The sequence below is a fragment of the Drosophila melanogaster genome, chromosome 3L (genome assembly GCF_000001215.4).
Source record: "Drosophila melanogaster chromosome 3L".
Lineage (NCBI taxonomy): Eukaryota > Metazoa > Arthropoda > Insecta > Diptera > Drosophilidae > Drosophila > Drosophila melanogaster.
This window is the reverse complement of record NT_037436.4, coordinates 24390432-24405767: the sequence shown is the minus strand read 5'-3', so window position 1 is coordinate 24405767 and position 15336 is coordinate 24390432. Positions and strand designations below refer to the sequence as shown.

Below are 15336 nucleotides of genomic sequence, written 5' to 3'. Positions count from 1 at the left end.
CGTTGGTAGCTTTGGTATAGCTTTGTATAAACTGACTTTATTTGCCAGAGTGGTTGCAGATTTTTGGACAAGTAACCAGGTCATCTTCAAACTTTTTAAATTTAGTTGCTGACGCATTGCTTTTATGTGGTTTTTCCACCTCTGCGATCGAGGCGCAAGCCAAAGTACTTTATGCACTTACTTTGTGGGATTGGTGATCCATTAAATGGCACTTCTGGGCAGTCACCTCTTCTTAATGCAAAAGTTATTTGCGCAGATTTCAGGGCGTTGACTTTAATTTTCCAAAGAAGAAACCAGCTTTCAATGAGGCGTAGCTCTGCTTGCAGGAGTTGTGAGGCTTCCTCTTTAGATGAGCTGATAGCTAATAACGCTGTATCATCCGCGTATGTTGCCACAGTGCAGGTGTACAGGGTGTATAAGACAGGTCCTAAGACCCTAAGACGCTTCCTTGTGGGACTTCAGCTTTTATAAAGTGCAAGGGCGAGTATTCAATTTTGTGTTGCACATAAAATTGTCTATGGTTAAGTATGACTTTAATAATAAAAAATATGGTGCAGGTACCCACTTTTTGATTTTATATAATAAGCCATTATGCCAGACTCGATCAAACGCTTGTTGAACGTCAAGAAATGTTGCAGTGCAGTATTTTTTGCTCTCAAATGCTGACAAAATTTCATTTATAATCCTGTGACATTGTTTAGGGGTTCCGTGGCCTTTTCTGAATCCAAACTGGTGTTCGGATATGATAGCGAATTCTTCCCAGATTGGCAACATTCTCTTTAAAATTATTTTTTCAAATACTTTAGTCACTTCATTTTTTCCCTTGTTTGGTTTAAGGATCATTATAATTTCTGCACATTTCCATTGGCTTGGGAAGTGGTCAACTCTTAACATTGCATTAAATATAAACATTAGAAATCGTACACACTTTGGTGGTAGAATTTTCAAGGTTATGCCATCTTTTTTGTCCCAACCTGGAGCCTTTTTACTATTCAGCCATTTAATTTCTGATGAAACTTCATTAATACTGATTTTACGAATGGGGAAGCTCATTTGGCAGGGTGACTCGAGAAGGTTATCTACTTCCCTTTCTGTTTGCGGGTTATCAATATCATTTGGCTGAAATACAGAGTGCAGGTGTTGAGCAAATGCTTTGGCTTGTTCATCATCAGATCTACACCATTCGCCATTACAGTTTCGGACTACTGTGTTTCTTTTTGCAGGTCGCTTGAGATATTTGGTCCATAAATTATGTTCGTGGTTACAAGAATGTGGATCTAGATTTCTAAGATATTCAGCGAGAGATTCATTTCTTAAAGTTGAGTTGTAGTTGTATTTGTTGTCGGATTTTAGCTGAGAGATAAAGCTGATTTGATTGTGAGCTTCTGGCTGGTAGCTTCCTACATATATAGCTTGCTTTATGGATCTTGTTTGTGAGTAACTCCACAGCATGGTCTATCTCTTCTCCTGATTTTAGCGAGATGTCCAGGGTGATAGCTGTTTCCAGATAACTTTTAAATGCATTGATATCTGTATTTGCAGAAATTACTTTGTATGGTTTTGTCAATATGTGAGCTACTGTACTGTATGTCACTATTATTGGAGAATGGTCTGAGCTTAGATCAAAACTTTCCATTATTCGCATGTGTGATTGTGGGATTCCAAAGTATACTACGAAGTCTATTAAGTCTGGTATCTTTCTACTATCAGTAGGTCAGTATGTAGGCTTGCCGGTTGAAAGTGTTGTTATGCTGTTGCTTACTATGCATTTGTACAGTTCGCTTCCCTTCGGATTTGTCAATCTGAAGCCCCAACAGGGGTGCTTAGCATTGAAGTCGCCTCCTACTATAAACTGTCGTCCAAGTTTTTGAAAAAGTTCTTAAAATCTGCTTCTTTAAGAGCAAATCGTGGGGGAAGATAAATTGCTGTTACAGATACGTCCGCATGCATACATTTGATCTTAACCGTGGCAGCCTGCATAGCATTTTCTCTAATGCTGTCCATAATTTGAAATTTCAGGCCGTGTTTAATTAAAATAGCTGTGCCACCATGAGCTCTGCCCGAAGGGTGGTCAGCTCTAATTATATTATATCCAACAACCTTGATATATGATTTGCTGGTGAGGTGTGTCACGGAAATTAACGTAATATCAATTTCATTCGTTTTTATAAAGATGGATATTTCATTTACATGGCTGGAAAACCCATTGGCATTCCATATTCCTAGGTTAAGATTTACTTGCATAATTTGTTACAAGTAACATTATCATGTTAAGTAAATTATTTGTAAGTTCAGACTGTTTTTCTAATAGTTGCTCTATTCTCTCCAGTGATGTGTTTGTTTTGCAATTTTTGCTGGTTGTTCTGTATTTTTCGGGCAGATGTTGCTTGGGTGTCGAGAAGAGCATTTTACACAGCGGTACGTTTCAGTACAATATGATTTAGTATGTCCGAATTCCTGGCAGCGATAGCATTGAACGATTTCATTGTTTTTGCGGGGAGGCTCAATATTGACAATAGCGTTAACTTTAGAATCAAGATAGGCTAGCATTTCACTTACATCATTGACGTCAGACAGAATGATAGGTGGGGGCTTAGCAGAATCAGTTGCGCTGTCTTCATTTACCGTTTCAAGATCTTCGTTTTTGTTATATTTCTTTCCTGTTTTGTCGGGCAATCCGTCGCTTAAGAGAGCGAATTTATTTGCGCTGGTGCTTGATGAAATGTCCAGGGAATTCTTTTTTCTCTGAACTTCGGGAGAGGCTTGGCTTGGTCTCTTTTTTGGCTTTGATTTAACTCTCTGCCATTTCAAAGCAGTAAGGTCTTCGTCGCTGTCGCTCTGCCATTTCAAAGCAGTTAGGTCTTCGACGCTCATGATGACAGCAAAGAGAGTCAACAGTTACTCGGTGCTTATCAGCAACCACAAACTTATTGTTGTATTTTATGATTGTATCACAAGAAATATCTGATTTTAAGCAAAACAAACGAACTTGACACTACATCCAAGGAGATTTATTTAATTACTCATATGTAAAAAAATATAATTTTATTTTACTAAATAATAATTGCAATATTTTTTTTTTGAGAAGAACACCGACTGATTATAATTAGGTCTCAAACTGAACTCTGATAATTACTGTGATTTGATTGACGTTCAAACCTCGGTATCGAGTTTTTCTGATATGGACTTTAGACCTTAGGGTTCTGATCAAATGAACAGAGAAAGCTCTTGCTGACTTTTGCGTTTCTCTTGGATTCAAGTGCATTCGCTCTTGAATACAAGTGCTCTTAGATTCTTATAATTTGTTTATTGAAATCAATACTTTTGTTTTTCGGGATTGCGAGTCCGAGCTTTGAACGTGGGAACGGGACGATGGGATAAGGGCTTAAGCAAGGAATGTTTTAATTAGGCAACGGATGTTTAGTCTACCAGTGGGTGGCTTATCTGGAGTTGGGGTTTTTCCACTCAACCTTGTTTTGAGGATCATAAGATTTAAGATTTAAGATCACTTAAAAATAATGACTATCGATTACAATTTTCGATCCGCGACATCCGCCACCCCGTGAAGAACCGCTTCACTCAAATCCAAAATCGTCGAAGCGAGATGCCACTTCCAGGCAATCAATTCGCTAATTCGCATAAAGAAGCAGATGCAAATTCGCATTCACACTCCATCGGTCTTCGAACATGGGCGGACAATGGGAGGCAGGTGTCAAAACTGTCGAGCACCTACTCCTACGAGCGGTGGGCATGGCGCTACTCAACGCATAATAGCTGGGGACTGTCCTCGCCGAAATAGATGCCGTGATGAAATCACGGCCTCTCGGAGCTCTCAGGCAGGACCCAAGTGACGGAGACGCTCTCACGTCCGGGTGTCCCGCTGACAAGCGGGCCCCTCATCACAGCTCCAGCACTCCGGACCCCGGACCAGGCGGGTCTCAGTTGCTTGCAGCGATAGCGACTTGTCTCGTCAGTCGGGGCAAATGGCAACACAAGGAGGAGAACGGCGAGGAGGGACAACTAGCTCCGACTTCACCAGCCTTCAATTATGATCATATAACTATATAAGTTATGTCGAAAATTGAAACCGCCTTGCCACGAAGTTTATCGGTGTTTTAATAAACTGCTTAATCAATTTTATTAATTTTTTTTTTTTTTTTTTACAGCCCTTTACTTTTTTCAAAACTTTTAACATACATACTTTTTAGATTTAAAGTCTAACCACCATATCCACTTAGCCGTCAGTCTAAAAGCCACGCTTATTTCCCGTATAAAGTGCCGAAAAAAAAATTTGTTCAATTTCTAAAAACTCTAAAATCGTTTAAAAGCATTTGAAATTTCAGTACAAAGTTAGCTACCAACCAATATTGGTTGCTTCAGAATATATTTTGCTGTTCGACGAATAAAATTGGGAGAACCACAGCCTAAACTTCTTTATCGATGCATCTTCCTTAGCTAAGATTGGATTCCGGTTAAATACTTTATGATTCCATATTTTAATATCGCGTTCGAACTAAAGGAATGCAAATATTGATTTAATTGATGTGGTATATTATTTATACAGTTTCCTTACCATGAGACTTTCTCCATAAATAAATATTTTCATAAGTGGCGCAATCCAACGAGGACCATAAAACTCATGAACAACTTTTTGCAACATAGGTTCGATTGGTGTAATATATTGGAAAACTTTAATTTTTCCAAATGTATATGAATTAACTTCAAGGCACACGATTGATGGTCCAATCTGAAAAAATCGATTGAAAACACATAAAAAATAACAAACACACATCTGGCTTACCTGTTTGCCAGAAACTTCCATACGAAAACAGCCGAACTTTCCAAATAGTTTAAATGTATGACTTAGGTTTACTTCCGCCAAGTATTTTAATTTTCCGGTAAATGGGGACCACCTTGAAAAAAAAAATTATTCCGTTTAATAGTTATGTTTTGTATGGAAGCACTTAATTCACATTTAAAACAAGTGGAAATACTATAGTCGACTTCCCAGACTATCAGATACCCGTTACTCAGCTACTAGAAATGCAGACGCTAAATTTCGAAATTTTTCTGGGATATCGATAGATATTGGGAAATAAAATGAGAAAATAAATAAATATTGTTCAAAACTGTGTGACTGTTTTCAATGAAACGAAGAAACATCTAAGAATATTTCAAAAATGTGGGAGTTACAGTTGTGGGCGGTTTTAGGGCGTTAGAGTGGGCGTAGCAAAAAGGGTTTGGGCAATTCGATAGCAGTTTGCAATATTAATAAAATTATGAAATAATATCCAAAAAAGTGTGGGCATATCAGCTTTGTCGGTTGGTAAGCGTTACAGTGGACGTGGCAACGTGGGTCAAGAAATATGCGCTGCAACTATTTATGTCTTTAGAATCTGTTCGCTTAATCTCTACCTTCTACCTATTATATTGATAGATATAAAGGCAAAGTTCGTTGTCAATACAACAAACCCTTTTTTTTAATTAATATTTATTAAGTGAAGATCCGTACATCATAATATTGTATCTTAACATCACAGGGTGGAATACAGCAAATCGAAAATAGCAATAATAACTCTTCCAAACAAGTGCTAGCTCAAGTAATTTGAGAATCAGATAGCGGGCAGAGCGTGATTTAGGAAGCATACATATCTACACTAATATACGTAAATAATTATAGTGTGTTCTTTTTATACGCGTCACTCGTAGAGTAAAAGGGTACACTAGATTCGATGAAATGTATGTAACAGGCAGAAGGAACCGAATAAGTATATATTCTTGACTAGGATCAAAAGCCGAGTCCGTCTGTTGGTATGAACGTCTCAGGAACTTTAAAAGCTAGAAGGTGGAGATTATGCAAGCAGATTTTAAAGACATAGACACAGCGCAAGTGTCTTGACCACGCCCAATCTAACGCTCACCAACCGATCAAAGCTCCCATGCCCACACTTTTGGATTGCCCGACAAAACAGGAAAGAAATATAACAAAAACGAAGATCTTGAAACGGTAAATGAAGACAGCGCAACTGATTCTGCTAAGCCCCCACCTATCATTCTGTCTGACGTCAATGATGTAAGTGAAATGCTAGCCTATCTTGATTCTAAAGTTAACGCTATTGTCAATATTGAGCCTCCCCGCAAAAACAATGAAATCGTTCAATGCTATCGCTGCCAGGAATTCGGACATACTAAATCATATTGTACTGAAACGTACCGCTGTGTAAAATGCTCTTCTCGACACCCAAGCAACATCTGCCCGAAAAATACAGAACAACCAGCAAAAATTGCAAAACAAACACATCACTGGAGAGAATAGAGCAACTATTAGAAAAACAGTCTGAACTTACAAATAATTTACTTAACATGATAATGTTACTTGTAACAAATTATGCAAGTAAATCTTAACCTAGGAATATGGAATGCCAATGGGTTTTCCAGCCATGTAAATGAAATATCCATCTTTATAAAAACGAATGAAATTGATATTACGTTAATTTCCGTGACACACCTCACCAGCAAATCATATATCAAGGTTGTTGGATATAATATAATTAGAGCTGACCACCCTTCGGGCAGAGCTCATGGTGGCACAGCTATTTTAATTAAACACGGCCTGAAATTTCAAATTATGGACAGCATTAGAGAAAATGCTATGCAGACTGCCACGGTTAAGATCAAATGTATGCATGCGGACGTATCTGTAACAGCAATTTATCTTCCCCCACGATTTGCTCTTAAAGAAGCAGATTTTAAGAACTTTTTCAAAAACTTGGACGACAGTTTATAGTAGGAGGCGACTTCAGTGCTAAGCACCCCTGTTGGGGATTCAGATTGACAAATCCGAAGGGAAGCGAACTGTACAAATGCATAGTAAGCAACAGCATAACAACACTTTCAACCGGCAAGCCTACATACTGACCTACTGATAGTAGAAAGATACCAGACTTAATAGACTTCGTAGTATACTTTGGAATCCCACAATCACACATGCGAATAATGGAAAGTTTTGATCTAAGCTCAGACCATTCTCCAATAATAGTGACATACAGTACAGTAGCTCACATATTGACAAAACCATACAAAGTAATTTCTGCAAATACAGATATCAATGCATTTAAAAGTTATCTGGAAACAGCTATCACCCTGGACATCTCGCTAAAATCAGGAGAAGAGATAGACCATGCTGTGGAGTTACTCACAAACAAGATCCATAAAGCAAGCTATATATGTAGGAAGCTACCAGCCAGAAGCTCACAATCAAATCAGCTTTATCTCTCAGCTAAAATCCGACAACAAATACAACTACAACTCAACTTTAAGAAATGAATCTCTCGCTGAATATCTTAGAAATCTAGATCCACATTCTTGTAACCACGAACATAATTTATGGACCAAATATCTCAAGCGACCTGCAAAAAGAAACACAGTAGTCCGAAACTGTAATGGCGAATGGTGTAGATCTGATGATGAACAAGCCAAAGCATTTGCTCAACACCTGCACTCTGTATTTCAGCCAAATGATATTGATAACCCGCAAACAGAAAGGGAAGTAGATAACCTTCTCGAGTCACCCTGCCAAATGAGCTTCCCCATTCGTAAAATCAGTATTAATGAAGTTTCATCAGAAATTAAATGGCTGAATAGTAAAAAGGCTCCAGGTTGGGACAAAAAAGATGGCATAACCTTGAAAATTCTACCACCAAAGTGTGTACGATTTCTAATGTTTATATTTAATGCAATGTTAAGAGTTGACCACTTCCCAAGCCAATGGAAATGTGCAGAAATTATAATGATCCTTAAACCAAACAAGGGAAAAAATGAAGTGACTAAAGTATTTGAAAAAATAATTTTAAAGAGAATGTTGCCAATCTGGGAAGAATTCGCTATCATATCCGAACACCAGTTTGGATTCAGAAAAGGCCACGGAACCCCTAAACAATGTCACAGGATTATAAATGAAATTTTGTCAGCATTTGAGAGCAAAAAATACTGCACTGCAACATTTCTTGACGTTCAACAAGCGTTTGATCGAGTCTGGCATAATGGCTTATTATATAAAATCAAAAAGTGGGTACCTGCACCATATTTTTTATTATTAAAGTCATACTTAACCATAGACAATTTTATGTGCAACACAAAATTGAATACTCGCCCTTGCACTTTATAAAAGCTGAAGTCCCACAAGGAAGCGTCTTAGGGTCTTAGGACCTGTCTTATACACCCTGTACACCTGCACTGTGGCAACATACGCGGATGATACAGCGTTATTAGCTATCAGCTCATCTAAAGAGGAAGCCTCACAACTCCTGCAAGCAGAGCTACGCCTCATTGAAAGCTGGTTTCTTCTTTGGAAAATTAAAGTCAACGCCCTGAAATCTGCGCAAATAACTTTTGCATTAAGAAGAGGTGACTGCCCAGAAGTGCCATTTAATGGATCACCAATCCCACAAAGTAAGTGCATAAAGTACTTTGGCTTGCGCCTCGATCGCAGAGGTGGAAAAACCACATAAAAGCAATGCGTCAGCAACTAAATTTAAAAAGTTTGAAGATGACCTGGTTACTTGTCCAAAAATCTGCAACCACTCTGGCAAATAAAGTCAGTTTATACAAAGCTATACCAAAGCTACCAACGCTACAACGCTACCAATCACAAATATTAAGACAAATTGTTAATGCTCCATTTTATATTTCAAATGCAAATATCCATAAACACTTAGGAATCCCTTGTGTTAAAGAAGAAATAGCAAAACATATTAAAAAATATATAGACAGACTAAGAACACATGAAAATAACTTAGCCTTAAGTTTGGTAAATAATAATAACAACGTCAGAAGACTTAAAAGATTTAATGTGCTAGATCTCCCCGACAGGTTTTAAGTATTAAAACATGTTATGAGTAGGGTATGTAGTAGGGATTAATGAATAACTATTGCCTCTGTTAATTTAAAATTAATTATAAAATTTACTTATTGTCATACTTTTTTAAGACAGATTGTAAATAAAAAGAGAGAGAAAAAAAACATGCCTTTGATAACAGCCTGGCGTGGTAAAAAATACTTACAATCAATTTTTACTTTGACCATGTGTCCTAAATCGATATATTCTTTCATAAATTTAAAATAATCCACCTTAAGGTGTTTTAATTTTTTTTTCCAAGCATATATAATAAAAAGAGGCTTGGATTGCTTCTGTGAATCCCCTAAAGTGACATCTTGTTTAAATTAAATCGTATCGTCTGCTTCTTTTGTTGTAGTTGTTGGTACAAAAGCTTTCTTTCTTTTCCTTTGTTTTATTGTGTGTCTGTCCAATTTCTATCGGTGGCTGTGGATAGTTAATGCCGTTACCAGCAGTTAACTTGTGTCAAACAGCGCTTAGCACTCCTCTCGCCCTGCGCTCAGCGCAAACGGGAGGAGGGTATTGTTATTTTAGAAATGGACGAAAAATCATCGGCTCATATCTTATCTACAGATAAGCGGGATTTTGAGGAGTTGAGAAAAATTGCTGGCGCTAGCCCTGTACCAACACGATCCCAAATATTAAACATAATTGCATTAACATCTAATAACTTGGGCTCATTGCAAAATTCAACTCAATCTTACACATCAGTAACAACAAGTAATACCACTAACGTTACCTTCAATATTACTAAGTCTCAAGCTAGTGGGGTCACCTACAATAACGTGTCCTTCCTGCCCAATGTTGTGACAATGTCCCCGCGGAAAAAATTTCTAAGCAATAACCGAGATGCAGCCCTGGTTGAAGAAGAGAAACTTTTGATGAATGGATCAAGACTTGACCAAAACGGAACCTAGAGCAGATGACATTTACCTTAGTGCAAAACAGTCCTCAAATATGCCCGCCTAGCTGTTGGCTTGGTGTCCCGAATATTACAATCTCCACGTTTTCGAACGGGCTCTAAATTCGTGCGCTGGTGTGAATAACTATACTAACAAAAACCTATACATTTTGTGTTTCACGGATAAGCACAGCCAATTCTGATGCTTTTTCTGCTGTTGTAAGGCATTTAATGGTAAAATGTCAGTTTTGGCATCATCAACTTAACGAAGACAAGCCATACCGAATAGTGCTTCGGGGAATGCAAAATAAAATTTTTACTTTATAATTATTAAAAAAAAAAATTAATCCAGTCAACCTCGGCCAGAAGCTTTTCTTTGGAATTTTCTTGAACTGTATTTGTGTTAAATACACCAACTTTTGCAAGTGTAATAGTATCAATTAATAGTATTAATAGTATCAAATATTTTGCAAGTCGAATGTTAAAAATCTTAAACGATATTGTCATAATGGCAGTTCTTGTTTTAAAATGATCGGAAGGTGATTTTATCTCGTTAAATAAAATAAATAAAATTCCACAGCAGCCGATATGCCGACAGACTTAGCGGCCACCCCAACAAGTTGGCGAATGATCTTGTCGACCCTATTATCTTCCGACGTCTGGAGAGAACTCCTTAAACGTAAAATAGCGTAATCTCTCCACGGTGCATTTGTATACACTATAATAAGGGAACAGAATTCATAATACCTTTTAAGCTACACATTAGGTCAAGTTCAAAAGGAACTGAACGGTTCCTACTGACTAATGAATAATAATAAATGATTTATACTTAAAAAAAAATGTTAAACGATTTGGAATTTATAATAAATTGTTGGTTATTGTTTTCAATGAAGTCATTTATTTATTCGGTATTAAATGAAATCGTAATCCGGAGTTCCAGCGAACCATTTCCAAACAGTGCCTAACTCATTTATTTAATATAAATTTAATAAATTTATTATTATTTATTCATTTATTTGATCTAGTTGATATCAGCTGTGACAAAATTAATTCGATTAAGTGTAGTTCGTAAGTTAATTCCCATTGTGACCTGTTATTTGTATCCTTTTTTATATATCCTGATTCTAGATCGATTGTTTCTTTATAAAAAGTTAAATTAGTTACGTGAATTAAGTTGGCATATGAATTATAAGTAAGAACATTCTTTTTGTCTTTGAACAGGAAAAATTCGTGATTGCTGTAATCAATTATTTCTAAAGTGGCTATCATTAGGAATGGTGTTAAAAGTAATAAGTAATAAAAAAATAATTTTCTGTAATTTTAAAAGAAAAATAATATTTGTTAAAACTTAATGTTGTCTTTGTGAATAATTCTGTTTCTACTATTGATTATTATTTTGTTAAGTAAGTTTTCCTTAAAAACCTGCTTCTTATATATTGTTTTTAGCTTATTTCTTTTCAAAAACCATTTGCCCTAACTGATTTTTATGTGTTTCCATTTCTTCATTATGTGTTTCTAACATTTTTTCTTGAGTGTTCTTTAGAATTTTTGAAATGTTTTTGTGTTTAGTTTTATTAAATAGAATATTAAAAGGTTTTTGATTTATCGTCAAATGAGTGCTCTGATTGAATTCTTTCGTTGCAAATGGTACAATTTTAATAATATATAATCTATTGATTTGTTTGTAATTTTCGACTAGTCCTCTATGAGCTCGACTATGTGTTTCTTCTATTATGATAGCCTTATCTTCATTATTCTCTTCGTCTTGCAGAAATATTTTGGTAAAAAGAAATTTGTTAGTACAAATTTTTTTAAAGGTAATATATGTAACAGGTAAGATCTTCTAATGTGCAATGAATTCATACCGTTATTCTCATAATATTCCTGTTAAATTTTCTGGCGTATCATATTCGATTATATGTCGTGTCTTATCAAAAACTCTCAATGACTCATGTATTGTATACCTCCCCGTTGTAAATAACAGTTGTTGTTTAAACTAATTTAATGGTTTACGGGTTTCATGTATTACATTTTCCAAACTACTTTTAGCAGAATGCTGTGTATTTTGATGTGAGCTTGATTGTTATATATCGCTGCTTGTAATGTTATATATTTCTATTCGAGGTAATGCGTCAGCTACGGCATTTGTTGTTCCGGGCTTACATATTTTTTTTTCTTGGGTGAAACTTTATATGAAAAAATACAATCTTTTCATTTCTGAGATTTTAAAAGAAAAACATTGATAGTCTGTTTGTATTTCTATACCGATTACTCCCAAACTATGGCTAACAATTCTTTTTTATTTGTGACGAAAAGTTGTTCGGTTTATTTTAAGTTTAAGATATGAAAGCAATTGGTTTATTATTCGGTGATAAAACCGCTCCGATAGCTACATCTGATGCGTCTGTTGTCAAAGTGATTTTTTTGTTATAATCGGGTTGAACTAATTCAACTTGTGCTATTAAATTATCTTTAAGTTCGTTAAAGGCTTTTACAGCTGGGTCTCCTAGAAATTTTACCTCCTAAGTATTTGGTAAAAGGTTTTTGTGTAATTTCGGTAAAATTTTCGGCCTAAAAAATTCTCTATGTTTTGCTCTCTAATGTTTTGTGGAGTCGGACACTTCATAATTGAGGACATTTTTCTGGATATGTTTTAATTACATTGCGAGAAACAATATAACCAAGAAATGCTGTTTCTAATTTAAAGAATTTCGATTTTTCAAGAGAGTTTTGTAGTAGGCTGCTCCTTCTACCCTCTTCCTTTATTCTTAGTCATACATTCCTAGTCATACATACCTAATTATACATAGCCAATCTAGTCATAAGCTTATACACTCATACACCCATCCTTAATATACCAATATTATCGAGAAACTTATCGACTAATCGACTCGCCACTCTGCAGAGAGCGCGGCAGTCAGTCGCTGTTGAACCAAGCTAAAGTACAGATCGAAATAAAAGAGACACTTGAAATAGTATTCGAATATTAACTTCTGTAAACGGCGGCTAAAATCTCAGAAGTGGGATTAATAATCCAAAATGGACGATAAAATCATCCTGAACGACTTTTCGCTGACAACCCCAGAAAAACGCTCCACCAGGAAACGACATTTTTTCTTCACTGGATTTTCAGAATTGTGAAATTAACACCGATCACGTAAGTGTGAATGCGATGAACAGAAAAGAATCAACCGAAACTGGCAGTGAGAGGGAGACAAACATGTTCGAGCTACAGCAACTACGCGCAGAGCTAGCAGAAGCGAAGGCAATGCTTAACGGAACACGATCGAGCTTGCAGTTCCAAGAACAACAACAACCAGAGCAAAGCAAGGCTACAGTTAGTTTCGTTATCCAGACGGCGCAGTTTACGCAGGCTGGCGCCACAAAAGAGAACACAACATTTCACTCGCCGCAGCGATCCAACGAGAGAGCGGAGAGCCAGCGTTTTCCAGTTGATGCTCTCGCTCTCGCCAAAGAGACGATAACCGATTACGATGGGAAAACTTGCGCGCGTGCCTGGATAACACTGGTCAAAAATATCGCACGCACTTTCAACATCGATGACAACTATTTACGCATCTTACTCATCACTAAACTTAAAGGAAACGCGCAAGTCTGGTTACATGCGCACCCTGCTCGATTGATCGAACCAATTGACAATTTGCTTGATCAATTGTCATTGACTTTTGGCGAGCAATTATCCAAGGCTGAGATCCGGCGAAAATTCGAGAGTCGCAAGTGGAAACCCGAGGAGAATTTTTGCAGTTATTACGACGAGAAGATGGCTCTCTCAAACGGGATAAACATCGACGACGACGAACTACTGGACCAGATGATAGAGGGCATACCACTGCAAAATTTCCGTACCCAAGCACGGATTCAATGCTTCTCTACTCCATCGGAGATGCTACGCGCATTTTCGAACATCCGTTTGCCAGCTCGGAGGGAGCCACCTGTACAGCCAACCGACTACAAAGATGCCATACGATGCGCAAACTGTAATTCAAGAGGACACAAAGCTGACATCTGCAAGAAGCCCAAACGTGAACCAGGTTCGTGCTACGCCTGTGGACAACTTGGACACCTGGTGGCACAATGTCCCACAAGGAAGAGCGTTTCAACTAATAATTATGTAAGATGGTTTAAAATTAATTTTTTTGAAAATGCTTATAAGCCTATAATTTCAGAATGCCCCATAGACTCTGGCAGTCCTATATCTATCAATAAAAAGTCATTTATTAACGAGACAATGAAGTTAGCCCTAGTTAATACTTGCTATTTTGGTTTATACAACTGTATTCTCAAAACACATGGACAAACCACATGTTATGTATTGAAAGGATCAATAAAAATATATTTTCGTTTAATCATTGTTTGCGACCAGTCTATGAGGTATAATGTTATTCTCGGCAGAGATTTTTTAACTGCATGCAATTTAAATTTAGACCCGTACACCTTGGGAATGATTGCGTTAAGAAAACCCATGGAAATAAACAAGAGATCAATGTATACTGAAAATGATAGTCCTGAGAAATCGTTAGAAAATGAAATTGTTAGTTCAAAATCGTCAGAAAATGCAATTGTTATTTAAAAATCGTTAGAAAATGAAATTGTTAGTCCAAAATCGTTAGAGAATGAAATTGTTAGTCCAAAATCGTTTAAAAATGCAATTATTAGTCCGAAATCGTTAAAAAAATGCAACTATTAGTCCGAAATCGTTAGAAAATAAAATCGTTAATCAACAGCATAAAGAAACTGGTCCAATATCGTTAAGAGATGAAATAGTTAGTCAACAAAAGAATGTCAGTAAATCAAAATTATCAGAAGATGAAATTAACACTTCAAAAGAAATCGTTAGTTTTAAATTGCCAAAAGATAAAAACGTTTATGAACAATTAAATCACAACTTTGATAAGGAAGTACTAAGAATATGTCATGTAACTGAAAGTGAGTTAGAATACAAAATAGGAGAAAATGTTTGCAATAGGTTACAACTAGAATTCGATAGGTTGTTTAGAAATTTTTATATAAATGCAAAAAGGCCAAATGAACCGACAGTTAGAAGTGAAATACAATTGTGTTTGAAAAACCCGAAACCGTTTAGCTGTTCTCCTAGGAGGCTTTCATACACAGAAAAAGACAGGTTACAAAAACTATTAGACGAATATTTGGAAAACGGATTTATACGACCAAGCGACTCGGAATATGCATCGCCTATTGTTTTAGTGAAAAAGAAAACTGGAGACTTACGTATGTGCGTCGACTTTAGAAAACTTAATAAAATGACAATGAAAGACAACTATCCTCTACCTCTTATAGATGACTTGTTAGATAGAATGAATGAGAAAACTGTTTTCACCAAACTCGATCTTAAAAACGGTTTTTTCCACGTGCATGTTAAAAAAGAATCAATAAAATACACCTCTTTCGTTACACCATTAGGCCAATACGAGTGGCTGCGAATGCCATTTGGCCTCTGTGTTCCAAAGATTTGTTAACAAAATTTTTTTTTAGAGAAAACAAAGTAGTAGTATATATG

General features: G+C 36.4%; 1 protein-coding gene across 1 annotated transcript in view; it reads right to left on the bottom strand.

Annotated features, from left to right (window-relative positions):
• Positions 1 to 4112: 4112 nt before the first annotated feature.
• The window catches only part of nvd (neverland), a 76790-nt gene continuing 65566 nt past the window's right edge, over positions 4113 to 15336 (bottom strand). The window contains exons 4-6 of the mRNA NM_001104200.3: positions 4802 to 4913; positions 4574 to 4747; positions 4113 to 4513 (exon numbers count right to left, since the gene is read on the bottom strand). Coding sequence (NP_001097670.1) covers positions 4355 to 4513; positions 4574 to 4747; positions 4802 to 4913 — 445 coding nt within the window. The 3' untranslated portion in view covers positions 4113 to 4354. The remainder of the gene's footprint in view (positions 4514 to 4573; positions 4748 to 4801; positions 4914 to 15336) is intronic.